We start from the raw sequence: 13,155 nt of genomic DNA, 5'->3' as shown, positions 1-13,155 counted from the left end.
AAGAGGCAGATGCATGAATGTGTACATACACAATCTATCTCCCAAAGCATGCATGCCTCTGGAAAAAGAAAAATAAATTCCAGAACATTTGAGGACTCTGCATGGGAAATGCTGCAGAATGTGGTGTACTTTTCACCTCTGCAATCCTAAACAGAACTACGAAAATATGAGCAATGTGTAACTGACCCCACCACTAAAATTAATATTCTAGTTTGAATGTTGCTATTTCATGCTGGTTTTTAACCATCAAGTAAGTGATTTCCAGAGTTGTGCATTATAAAAATGTGAACAGATGGATGTGAGCATTGGCATCTGCCTGGTACTTTAATAATGGCACTGCACTGCAGATGGGGAAGTCATATCCCTGAGAGCCTGCAGAGCTCTTGTTCCTTGGGGCAAGAGAGAACTTCATTGTTTTATATTTTTTTAGGTTTGGGGTTTTGGATTTTTTTAGGAAACAAAATAGAGCCTAACAGGTTCTGAGGAGAACACACCCAGAACTAACAGACTGTGCTTAGGCTAGGGCTGACAGTGAGAATAGGAAATTGAGTCAATGAATAGGAGAATTGAGAAATTGAGAATAGGAAATTGAGTCAATGTCCATCAAGCAAGCAGTGAGAATATGAAGGAAGCTTTAGTTACTTACCTTTCTTCTGCATTGCTGTTCTAAGATCTTGCTTGCTTTGCTGTTGTTGGCCAGTAGCCACTTTCTCACCATCATCTTCATCATGGCTAGACTGTCCAACTGTGAGAATCTGCACTTGATTTCCTATCTTCTGAACATCATCTTGAAAAGCAGCTGGGCCATCAATCCCTGTCAGACAGCAAAAGCCTTAGTTGTCTTTGTGTCGAGAAGTTACTGAAAAGAGAATTGCTCAGTCACAAAACCAGCAGCTTTTCTAGGAATCACAGATTGGATGTTCACATTCAATAATATTTCTAGACTTAAACAAGACTAAGCTAGCCTCCACGGCAAACATTTTACTTCCCACATACTACACTGGCAAATCTCCAGGAGAGGATCAGGATTTCACTAGTGCCCTCCTCACCCCAAAGCACACCTGCCCCATGCACCAGAAAGATTGAAAACCAAGCAGAAAAGAAACACACTGGAGAGAACTGACAAAGAAAACAGATAAAATTTTAATAAGGGCACACAAGTGATCCAGAAACAGATGAACCTGAGTCCCAGATTATGCCATATCCCCATATAAACACCACTGCTATCATGAAATATTTTTAAAGCTTCAAAAAACCTGGAAAACTCACAAGTAGATCTGCCAGTGGGGCAGTATATTAACAAGCCAAAATAGACCTTTTGAGTTAGCAGAATTGCTATACAGTTAATGCATCAGAGCAAAACTATAAGGAAGATATTACATATTCCCTGGAACCTCCATCCATCTTGAGATGTTTAAATCTGCTGTTTGTCTAGTGTTTAGTCCCTCATCACTGCTGTGAGCAGTGATGAGGGACTAGACAGTGCCCAGAGGCACGTCCCATCCTCAGCCATGCTGTGATCCTGTGGCTCCTGACCACAGCCAGAAAGACACTATTTATCTCCTTATGGCTGTAAATCACCTGCAAAGAGAGAAAAAGAAAATAAGGGGTGGGGGGTGTTCTTACCACAAGTCAATTTCATTTTGTTTCTTCAGGACAGTGAGGTAAAACATCAGACTGCAAATGTACTTCAGCTCTTAGTGAAGACACAGAGCTGGAATATGTTACTAAATCAGCTATATAAAAATTCACCTCTGTATCCATAAAAATGGTAATATTTTCACATATAGATATAATAAATAGCATGAGCTGTATACTGCTGCTGTTGTGAAATTTTTTGTTAATAAGCAAGCAACATTGTGGAGAGCTAGCAAGCACTACAGAAGCTAATCCAGTAAAGGAATGTGGTGCTTCTCACACCAAACAAAGCTGAATAAACTCTGTAAGAAAGAGCTGGAGGGATTGGGATTTTTTTTTTTTTTTGACTGTGATCTGTAGCAGAAGTCTCCAAGAATACCATTTCATCCTGCTTTGCCAGCAGTTGTCAACTTGCATTAAAAGACAGCTGGATTATACATTTAGCACGCTTAACTGTACCTCGCAATATCTGCTGTCACTACCACTGCAATATGAAGCATAAGTAGAAAAAAGAGTGGTTCATATCCCCAGGAACAGCACTGGCTGTGCAACCACCCAACGAGATGCAGTCTAACACTGCAGAGGTGTTAAACCCACAGAGTTCAAGACCACAAGGTGTTATTGCTTCATCTGCATTACACAGACCCTGACAATTTCTGTACCAAGTCTGCAAATTCTGATTTACTCGCAGCAAAGCTAACAACAACAACAACGACAAACAGCAAATAAATAATCTGTCCATCCAACCTTGAAGGCCTAGATAAAGTCTATGGAAATGTCTCTGTGACCTTGCTAGGATGAAGTAGGTCTGCATGATACAGAATGAACAGTATCATCTTCTGTGCTGCAGGTATAATATGGCACTGAAGAGAACTGTATTTTTCTTATAATTTATCCTAGGAGAAGCACCACTGCAAAGGTGCTCTAGAACAGATAGGTAGCTGCTCAGATTCTCTGTGGTATTTTTAACAGCTTTACAATATTAACTATTATCATTAAAGTCGCTGCCTAAAGATAGGTTTTACCTTAATACTCTGAATTTCAAAAGTATTAAGCATCCATGAGTTTACAAGATGCCTCATGCATATCACACCTAGCCCCTTATTAAGCACTGGATGATACAAACCTAATTTTGAGAAGGAACAAAACACCTTAATTATTCCTCTTAAAAGCAGACATTGACATGCAGCAAATGAAATGCCTTCAACAGCACTGGAGATTGCACTGAGGCTGCTTTTTTCCAATGCCTGCAGAACATCTGCACTCACATCCCATGCTGTCAGGAACATCGTGTATTATTAGGAGTCAGGACAAAGGCTACACTGGCAGGTCACAGTTTTAGAGAAGAAAAATCAATTTCAGTGTTCTGAAGAGCGCATCACTGGTAAAGTGTGTTATTAAGAGTTAGGAGTGGTTCCACTGGTGAGCACAATTTAAGGGAATGAAATATGTAGCAAGACAGAGAGGATTTAAAAAAAGAGGAAAAAAAAAAGAACCTCTGCTGCATTAGAACACTGTAGGTGGCAAATGCAGCATTAGCTACTTAATACTTGTGTGTGTGCATAATCTTTGTAGCTACACATGCATGTGTAAAATGGGATTAAATGCCAGCATACATACACATTTTTCTATATCACGAGGTATAAGTGCATCTATGTAAGCCATAGTTCAAAGGCAGTTTTGCCACCACCTACCAAATGTCTGAAAACATCTGAAAACACTTCCAAGCTTGTGTAACCATGATTTTCAAGGTGGATCTCTCCCCCTCTTTGCCTCAATGACTCCTTTTCATCCACTCCCTAGAAGATTGGTTGTCTGTGTAATAAAACAAACCACTATCTATAGTTTCTGTGCTTAAGGACATAGCCAAAAGACGCAAAGAAGCTGAGTGGGTTGTGCCAAAAAAGTTTTTATTGCTGTGGTCAGCATTTTTTACAATGCTTCCCAAAAATCAGGTAGGGAGAAAGTCTGACAGAGACAGCCTTGAATACCTGCCAAGAAGTAAGGGGAATTTTTGAGAGGCAAATGTGAAGGAGGGCAGAGAGGAAAGAAGATTGGAACTACCCTCAGAATACCAATCCCTTCAGAAAAGATCTTTTGGTATACTTTGGCATGATCATGTCTCAGATGAAAACCAGAGGTACCAGAAATGAAAACAAAGCAATATTGGAGAAAAAAAGAAAAGCATCAGTAAATAAGCATTGCTGGCATTTATAGCCTGCAAGCTACTATTCATCAATGCCTGTATTCTCTTAGACCTAAATCTTCTAGACAATATTTATAAATAGGCAGCACCAATCTGTTAAGAATTGGTAATCTAAACTACTGAATGGCAAACAAGATTACATACCAGGAAAGGAACATAGCATAGAAACACAAGTAATTCTGTCCCTGCGTTACAAATGCAGAGCTGCAGGACAGGGAAGTTCTTGTATAGAGCATTTAAGGCACAAGAAGTCTGATGTATGAAGCTGGCCACACTGCTCACAGATTAAGAATATGATTAAGCCCTTTGCAGATAAGACCTGGAGAGTTGACCAAGGTCAGGCAGGAGGCCTCTGGAAGAGAACATGCATTTCCTGAGCTCAGTTATTGACAAAGGAGTCATATCCATGTGGATAACACCCAAGGCTCTGGGTGCCAATACTATTTAAGACCTTTGCAGAGCAGCTCTCCCTCCAGCTGGGGGATGGCAGCACAACCCTTTAAAGGATGGCCTGCTCTGAGGTCAAGGACAGGGAATCCCAGGTAGATCTGACACCATCCTTTAGAGAACTTGGCTAACCCTGCTGACAATATTTCCTAAGCCAGTTCCCATTATATTCCTGCTCTCATAGGGGCTGTACATCCACTGATAGGGGTTCAAGCAACTGAAAAATCACAAAGGGATTTATTTAGAGGGAAAGGGAGCAAATAGAAATTTTTTTTTTGAAAGGATGTCTAGAGTGATCTAGTCCAAACCTCCATTGGACTATTGCTAGCACCAGATCAGGACAATAAAAGCAAGTACTCGAGCACAAAGCTCTATATTCACTTTGATGAAATCTAAAACAGTAAACAGGAACTGTACATTCATAAATCTTTATCCTTAGGAGATCAAAATTACTTCTTCACAATCAAGTTCACATGTTGCCAAAGCACAGCCTGAAAAGTTTGTCAGATCTAGAAATAACAGGAATTTTCTTGGTGGAAATTCACTTGTTGTTCCTCCTACCCTTTTTATTTAATGCCCAGGGAAGCTGAGATAAATCTGCTTTACATGAACTTCCCTCCCCCATCAGAAAGGAAGTGCTACAGTGAGAAATGATGCTCCTTACCCAACAACTGCTGCTGCTTTCTGAGCCAGCCAGTGTTAATGTAGCTGCTTGTTACATAGGAAAATGGGACAGTATGCACAAATCAAAACACTCAGACAGGCGTGAAAGAGAGAGAAGAAAACAGAAGAAGCCAACCAAATCAAAACATGGAATAGCCACCCTGGCAGGAAAAGCTCTGTGTGTCAAAGCAGCTCCTTGGCTTCCTGGCTCCCAGAAAGTAAGCAGGAAATACACAATGTATTACATTGTGTAATTGTGTAATTACATTGTGTAATACACAATACACACACAAAGTGTGTACACACTTACATTTAAGGTAAATTTTCTGTGAAATTATTGTTTATTTTGATACTTTAAACACATTCAGGTTCCTGATTTCACTGACAAGAAAGAAATTTTAATTTATGTTGTCCATGACAGTTCAGAGCAGAATCTCCTAGAATTTTCCTGGAATGTACTTATATAGTCTAAGTGCAAGAGTTTTGGGAAGAAAAACCAAACCCAACCAACCACCAATAACTTTTCACAGAATGATTCCTGAGTTTTCATATTAGATTTCACTTTGTATTAACTCCTGGCTTCTCATGCTTTTCTGGGGTCTTTTTAAAGTTCCATTTTTCCTTCCTGATTTGCCCCATTCCCTGCACACAGCCAAAAAAATTCACTTTATCCTGTATACTTATTAAATTCTTTGTAAACTTTTCCAAACAAAGTAACAACACCACTACGTACCTATAATACTTTCATTAATCTCCTTTTTTAAAGACTCGTCAAGATCTTTGATAGCTAAACATGCTCTGGTTTTGTAATATTATGTAGGGTGCATACTTTTCATAGGTTCCTGCTGCAAAAATTTTCACTAATTTGCATGATTTTTCTGTTGAACCACCCAGTGATGCTGTACACTGGGTTCACTGTTATCCTGAATCACCCCCATCTGCCACAAATCAAACCAGAATTTAATCTACTATCTCCATTTGAAAGACAACCATTTTACATATGCATTTGTTACATCTGGTTTTTTTTCCAATACTGAATATTTTGCCAAGCAATAAACTGTGAGACTGAAGCTTTCAGAAATACCAGTTTAATGAGCTAAGCTACTACAAAATGTCATCAATTTACTGCAGTTCCAGGCTCTGTCCTACAAAAATTATGGTTCTTTTTAAAAAGAGGCACAGTGCACACTGCCATTAAGAAATACCAGTGATAATCACAGATTTAGAAAAAATTGTTGAATACCATGTTACCCATCACAGAATTACAAAGTGCACTGACATGAGCAGTTAGCTACATTGCTTTTCTTATGCCAGTGTAACCTCATTAAACCTGATTTTTCTCTCACGTTTGTCTTCAGTACATTGTTCTGATCACAGCTTCATCACTCATCAAGCCACTTAAAAAAGCATTACACATCTAAAACCAGAGTGCAGTCATTACACTACAGCTTCAACAGCTACTCATGTATAATTCAACAATTTTTTGCTCTGAATTAGCTTCTTATTCATAGGATCTGGTCTAAGTGTTCTTTTTTCTTAAAGCACAAAGAGCTGGGCTATGCTTAGAAAGGGAAGGTCCACTATAGCTAAATTCTAACAAAACCCTTTAAAATGCTATTTTAGCATGTTAAGTGTACTTTCCCCTCAGCATTCACCCTGCTCATTTACAGGACATACAAAGGTTACACTCAGAGTGGAGACAAACCTGAAGCGATTGCAAAGCTAAAAGCAGAACCTAAAATTTCCCAAGATTTGCTCTAATTACCAATGAACTCCCTCAGCAAAATCTCTTGTGCTAAAACACGGCATAAAACCACTCCCCCTTCATCCATTTTTATAGTTAGATCTGAAGTCATTAGCAAATCCATTCAATACTGTTATAAATAAAGATTTCCTTAATACATTTATTTTTAAAAGTAACTGAAAATTAATACAAGTTCCACTACAGGGGTCTATTGCCACTTGCATTTTCTTCATTCCTAAGTTCAAAATTAGCTATGTCTGTAGTGGATTTATCAGCAAAATCCCTCTGGAATTTTAAGGATGTATTTAGTTTTACTTTTACATCCAATAAAAAAAATATTTTGCAGCTTTGATAAGGACGGAAGACTGAAAATCCAGTCATAATCCTTCCAAGTTTACAGCACTGTCAAAGGTAAACCAGATATTATTCCAAGGGTAAAATTAAACATGAATGAACAGCTAAATCCCAGGGTACAGAAAAAGCAGATGAGCTGGATGAGGTGCTATGTGTATGCTCTGAATGTACTTTGACTGGCTGTCATTTGCTTCTGATCATCAACGTGAACTTCAGGAGAGGAGATACTCAGCATTTTCTTTGCTATAATTGACATATAATCGACGAATAACACCTCCACTCTCTGAAAACTTGGAACTGATGGGCAAATGTTGAAGGCCAGGGAAAAGGCTCTCCCATAGCAGTGCAGGATGAGGAGTAAGAATTGCAGCAGAGGCTGAGGTTTCTTGAGCTAAAATATTAGTACCCAACACATGGAGCAGTGTCAGCATGCCGAAGTTCTCAGTCTGCACCAAGTGACTTCACTTTTACTGACACAACTTGCTTTTATTAACGTAGGCCAACGTCTGCCTGCTTGGGGGATGTTTCAGAAGATGAGTAAAATTATAAATGGCATGTGAGAAAAATACTAGGTGTTACCTGCTGTGGGATAATAAAAAACTCAACAGCACAATCTCTTCAGTTTTGAACACAGTACAGACACAGGCATGTCAAAAGAGGTATTATATAGCCTCAAGGCTATGCCATAACCATGATTTAAGTATTAGCTCACATAATACTCCCTTTCAGGTTTTCTTTTAAACTAGCAAAAGAATTTTTACTCTTCAGCAAGATGTACCTCAAAATAAAATTTGGCATTTGTATTACCATGCTGGAATGTCATTACTTTTTACATTAAACTGGGAAACGTTCACTTTGTCTTAATTTATTTTACCAATAATTTTAACATTGAGCTAATTTTACCTTTGACACACACCGTCTTTTCTCAAATATATGAACAGCCTTTAGTTCAGGCCCAGGCTCTAAAGCCTGTATAAACTATGAGCTTCCCTTGCAGCCAGAAGAACTACAGACAGAGATATGCTGTACATTCAGATCTCAAGAATTAAGCTGCAACACGCAAAGGATTTGACTAAGGTAGGCTCAAGTCCTGCAAAATCCCTACAGATAAGCCCCAATACTTTGACCTCAATAATTAACCTTATTAGTCATTGCTATCTTTAAAAAGACTTGTCAAGGATATACACTACTTTCTCACTGAAGCAACAGTGGAGAAATTGCTGGACATGCACAAGACAGGAATACAGGCAGGACAGTGTTACAGTGGCCTTATTCAAGAACTGCAAATTATTGGACAGTTATTTCATTTCATTAGTCATTCAGCACCACATAAAAAGTAACTGTATGTGGTACAACAGCCTCTCTTTTTCTGTGAGTGTACACACACACAGACACACATATAAATTTAAATACCAGTAAAGTAGCTCATTACTTCTTGCACCTACCTCAAACTGTACATCTAAGAGTGGCAATGTCATTTCTACCTACCCTTTTGTTATTCTCAACAGCGTATTTTTTTTCATCTACCTCATCATATACAAAGTAATTGTAGAAAATTTTTCATACAAACACCTCCCATTTGTCAAAGGTGGGACAAAGCAACACTGAAGTAATAACTTGAAAAACCCCTTTGAGGATGTTATCTCAGTTTTGTTGAATTGATTTTCAAAATGTCCCCTTAACCTCTAATTTGTATAGTTTAAACCTCACTCAGAAGATTTAAGCTGGACAGAAGGAACTGCAATTTAAGGTTGTTTCTCCTAACAAGATTAGTTTCAGATAATCTAAAAAAGCACACTCTTCTAAGATGATTCTCTTCTTTTTACCACTGCAAGAAAACACCATCATTTTTCCTTCAGAACTTTCTTCCTCTTCTGCAATTTGAACAAGCACTCTCCTCTGGAAAAGACTCCATTCACAATTTTTTTGACTCCAAGGCTGTACATGCCCAGACACGACCAAGTCACATACACTTTCCAACCTCAGAAAAATTTCAGGAAATTACTTTTAGACAATTTTCAGATTTTTAAATAAATTATATCAAATACAAGAGAGAGAACTGACAGCAAAACAATTAATTTAACATGTGACATGCAGCTGCATGCAGCTAACCTTTGTGTTTCCCTTTTTTCTCCTTTCTTGTGCTGCTACTCTGACAGCTTGCAGCTGCTGCCTTGGTTTTTTTAGTTGGTTTTGGAGCTTGGGCGTCCACTACCACCTTTATATCTTCCTGTTCAGCCTCCTGCACTGCTTCAGAGATTCAGGGTACCCCACCATAGAAGAAAATAAACAGAGAGAGACGAGAGAAACAGAGAGAGATGAGAGAATGAATTGAGAATTTTGCAAAGGCATAAAAGAGAAAGCAAACATAGCAGAGTTTGGTATTTCAGACAATTCATGCAATGAGGAGAGCCAAGTAAACCAGAATTTGCAAATCTGGAGTAAAAATCTCAAAGTGTTAGGTTAGCTGAGATATATTTCCTTACATTTTTCTTCCTCACAGTAATATATCAACTCCAAACTTCCAGTCCTAAAGTGACATCAGAATGTTATTGTGTTACTGAGCTATTGTAGGAAGCATTTTTCCTCATAGTAAAACTCTGCCAGAATGATCGTCAACAGTGGCAGCATGAAGGCAGAAAAATTTTATTTTGACTTTGTAGCATCCATGCTTAAAGCTACATCCTAACTCTCTAAACAGGGAATCATCTGAAGGTTACTTTCAAAGCACATCTTGCACAGTCGTGTAACACAGCATGATGAGTAGATTGACCATGTATTTTAGGGTGAAATTATACCCAAGCTGAATTTAAAAATTCTCCCTACTTTGTAGCATACACAAATTAATTAATTCCTTAGAAGGACTCTCTACAAAATATGCATGCCATAAACTGTGAGTGTCAGCATAATTCATGCAGTGTTCCTTGTTTTCAAAGTAAAGAGAGGCTTTATCATTTTCCTAAAAGCATGACACACTTTGAGGTCAATATTTGGGTTTCTGAAAGCAACGCACACCATAACTCTTTCCTCTGGCTAGACCAAACCTCAAAGTTAGATAAATATCACAATTGCCTTCGTGAAATGCATAAAAAAACTGTCAAACTTCACACCCCAAACTACAAGTGGGCACCAAGAGGTTTTGGGGTTGGCTGCTGGTCACTGGTAAGTGCTAAGCCCCAGCAGCTTCATGTGGTTGCCATGGTTTCTCTCCCTGGCACATGGGTCTCCCACCCTTTCCTTTTCCCAAAACTAAAGTGCTTTCTTTAAAAGGATAAAAAAAGTCCACTAAGGACCATTATGGGAAATAACTGGTTGCCCTAAAATTACTTTTAAAATATTGAGACAAACTTCTTAAATGCCCAAAAGACTAAATTATTCTCAATGATGTGTGGACTGATACTATTCTCTCTCTGAAGGGGAAAATTCTCCCTAAGCTTCTGGTCTGTGAAGCAACTTTCCTCTTCAGCAAATCCTTCAAGCACACCAATAGAAATAGAAACACCAGGGAGATTCTCAGAGGAGAAAGATGAAACAGATTTAGTCATGTCTGTGTAGACTGCAGCTCCCAAACCCGCTGCTACCCTCCCCAGCACAGCAATCTGTTATGAGTAGCATTGCATTCACAACACAGCAGGCACCTGAGGCACTCTAACACACGCTCCTTTTCTCATTGTGCAGAGGAAGAGTTCTGTTCCACAGAGAATATACATTAAATTATTAGAGGAGAGACTTGAAGTCCAAAGAAACAGCTTGTCACTGCCCAATTTTTCATGTCTCCCTTTGTCAAACACTAATCACAGCACTGCAATCCCTTTGCTGAGTGGAAAGGAGCACTGGAAATGAATAGGACAAAATCAAAGGAGCGAGTGCACAGGGAAAATGGCACATAAAAGACACTACACTGGGCCCTATCTCCATGGGCATGGCAGCCTCAGACTATACAGGGAACCAGAGTCAGCTTCCCACAGTCTTTAAATAGGTGTGATTTGCCAACCCAGCACCTATGCTATATTTGTACCTCAGTTTCTCTTTAAAAACTAGGCTGTGTTCTTTCAATTGTTTTGAAGATGATAATCCATGTTATAATTAAATTCAGTACTTTACAAATAACCTATAATAAATGACCAGGCAGTTCTCTAAATCATTTTCAATCTGGGTGCATTCATTCACTCAGAAGCACCATTTATTTGGTCCAAAGCAATTATCAATAAGCAAAGGATGAAACTTTCTGACATTATCAATTGCAAAGTTAAAGACTTATCTTCTCTATCTTGCCAGCCATTCTTTCATCTTACAAGTAAAGCCCTGGTGTTTTTTGAGTTACTTTTGCCACAAAACTTTGAGCAAGAGGTATCTGATAATAAATTCAGTGAGGGAGTTCCAAAGGACAGAGAAGGGAGTATTTCTATTGCTTTACTCTATGAGGCAGAGAACAGGATTTCAGCCCAGTAGCCATTCTGAGCATATACCTTGGCTGCAGTCTGTGGTAAATGGGCCTTTCAGACGCAAGTGATGGAGGCTGCAAAATAAGATGTCATTATCATAAAGATAAAGACACTGTGCCTGGGTTCATGAAAGGAATTGGCACAGAATGTCCTGTTTCTAAAGGATACATTTCTGAGCATTACCATTACATTTAAAGTACTACCTCTATAATAAATCCAAATTTAATCCCAACATGCCATCTCCACCACAAAACCATCTCATTCTTAGCTTTTAGCTATTTGGCAAATAGCAAACTTCAGCTAAGGCTCACCCACTCACTCATGTTTTCTCTGATGTTGCCTGCAGATACCAAAGAAAGTTTGCTTTCTGTACAAATTCAGTTCAGGGCATATCCTTGCATTTAGGCAAGTTCCTGTCAACAGGCCAGCCAGGATTTGGATCCTTGCAGCCTGCAAACCCAAAGGGACAGGTCTGTGAGCCTCCCCTGCTCAGTTGGTCCAGCAGGCTTGGATGTGGAGCAAAGTAAAAAATCCTGTTTTCTGTTTCCAGTGCTTTCTCCTGCCCTGGAGAGTTGGAAGAAGGACCATTTCTAAGCCCTGTGTACTCACTCTGCAGCTGGTCATTAGCATGTGCAGCTTTGAACTTCTCCTACCAGCATTCCTTCCAGGCTGCCTTTGTGGAGATGAAGCAAGTCAGAGAGGCAATGTTTATCCCCAGCCATGTTGTCAGAGGATCAAATGTCTTCCCCTCTGCCCTCTGCTGCATCTTTGGATCATTATCTAACAGACTGACAAGAATTTCCCTTCTCAGCAGGATGGAAACCTTGAGGTTAACTCTAGCCTACATTCTCCACAGGCTCTAGATAGCCCATAAAACAATTTACAGTTCTTTTGCAAGAAAGCCTGAATAAGGAAAATGAGAGAAACTGGCTCCCTAAATAGTATTCACTGATACAACAATATGACTATGTCCTTCGCTAGACAACAAAAAGATAAAAACAATGATAGGCAGCACCAGAGGATAAATAAATTAAGAACCTTAAATGCAGCTATATGGGGATGAAATTTCAAAGACTGTCACTCAAAAATGCATTAATTTCAGTACAGCTACCCATTTAGGCAGCTTTAAAAATCCCTACTGACATTATCTTAAACAATAGGAGACTAGATTTGAAAATCTATCCTGATACGTCATATGCCCCACCCCAGATTATTAAATTTTCACTTAAAAAAACCCAGAAAGTTTCCTTTTCCGTAAGAATTATTTGTTTGCACTAGAATTTGCATTCAGACAAGAAAAAAATGGAGGAGCAAGTGCTGTAGTGAGTCAGCATTTCAAACATAAAAATCCACTGGACTCTCAGACCTGGTATTTCACTCTAGTTTGAACTTAATAAAATGTTCAAAAAATGGTTTTGAGATAAATGCCAAGCTTACAAATAAAACAACTATGTGACTTTAATTTCAGTATTATTCATCCATGTTCATTAAATCAAGTACTGACTACTAACCTCAATAGAGTATTTTAAAAAGTATTTTTTGGGAGACAGAAGGGAGCACAGATTGCAATATTAATTCAGGATCTGAGATGAAAAGAACGAGGACCAAACAGCCTGTTAACACAATACAGGTGAGTATGGAAGGGCTTTGTTAAGGCA

The 13,155-nt window shown here is 38.8% G+C and overlaps 1 protein-coding gene across 3 annotated transcripts in view; it reads right to left on the bottom strand.

Moving 5' to 3' along the window:
- Positions 1–13,155, bottom strand: part of TUB (TUB bipartite transcription factor) — a 90,098-nt gene that overhangs the window by 39,504 nt on the left and 37,439 nt on the right. For 2 of the 3 annotated variants that reach the window (XM_053979595.1, XM_053979596.1), the window contains exon 4: positions 647–814. In XM_053979595.1, the coding sequence (XP_053835570.1) occupies positions 647–814 (168 nt within the window). Of the gene's footprint in view, positions 1–646; positions 815–9,164; positions 9,300–13,155 lie in introns of all 3 variants that reach the window. The other variant, XM_053979594.1, reaches the window with a different exon arrangement.

This window comes from Vidua macroura, chromosome 6, assembly GCF_024509145.1.
Source record: "Vidua macroura isolate BioBank_ID:100142 chromosome 6, ASM2450914v1, whole genome shotgun sequence".
NCBI lineage: Eukaryota > Metazoa > Chordata > Aves > Passeriformes > Viduidae > Vidua > Vidua macroura.
Note: the sequence above shows the minus strand (reverse complement) of the source record. Positions and strands in the feature narration are given on the sequence as shown.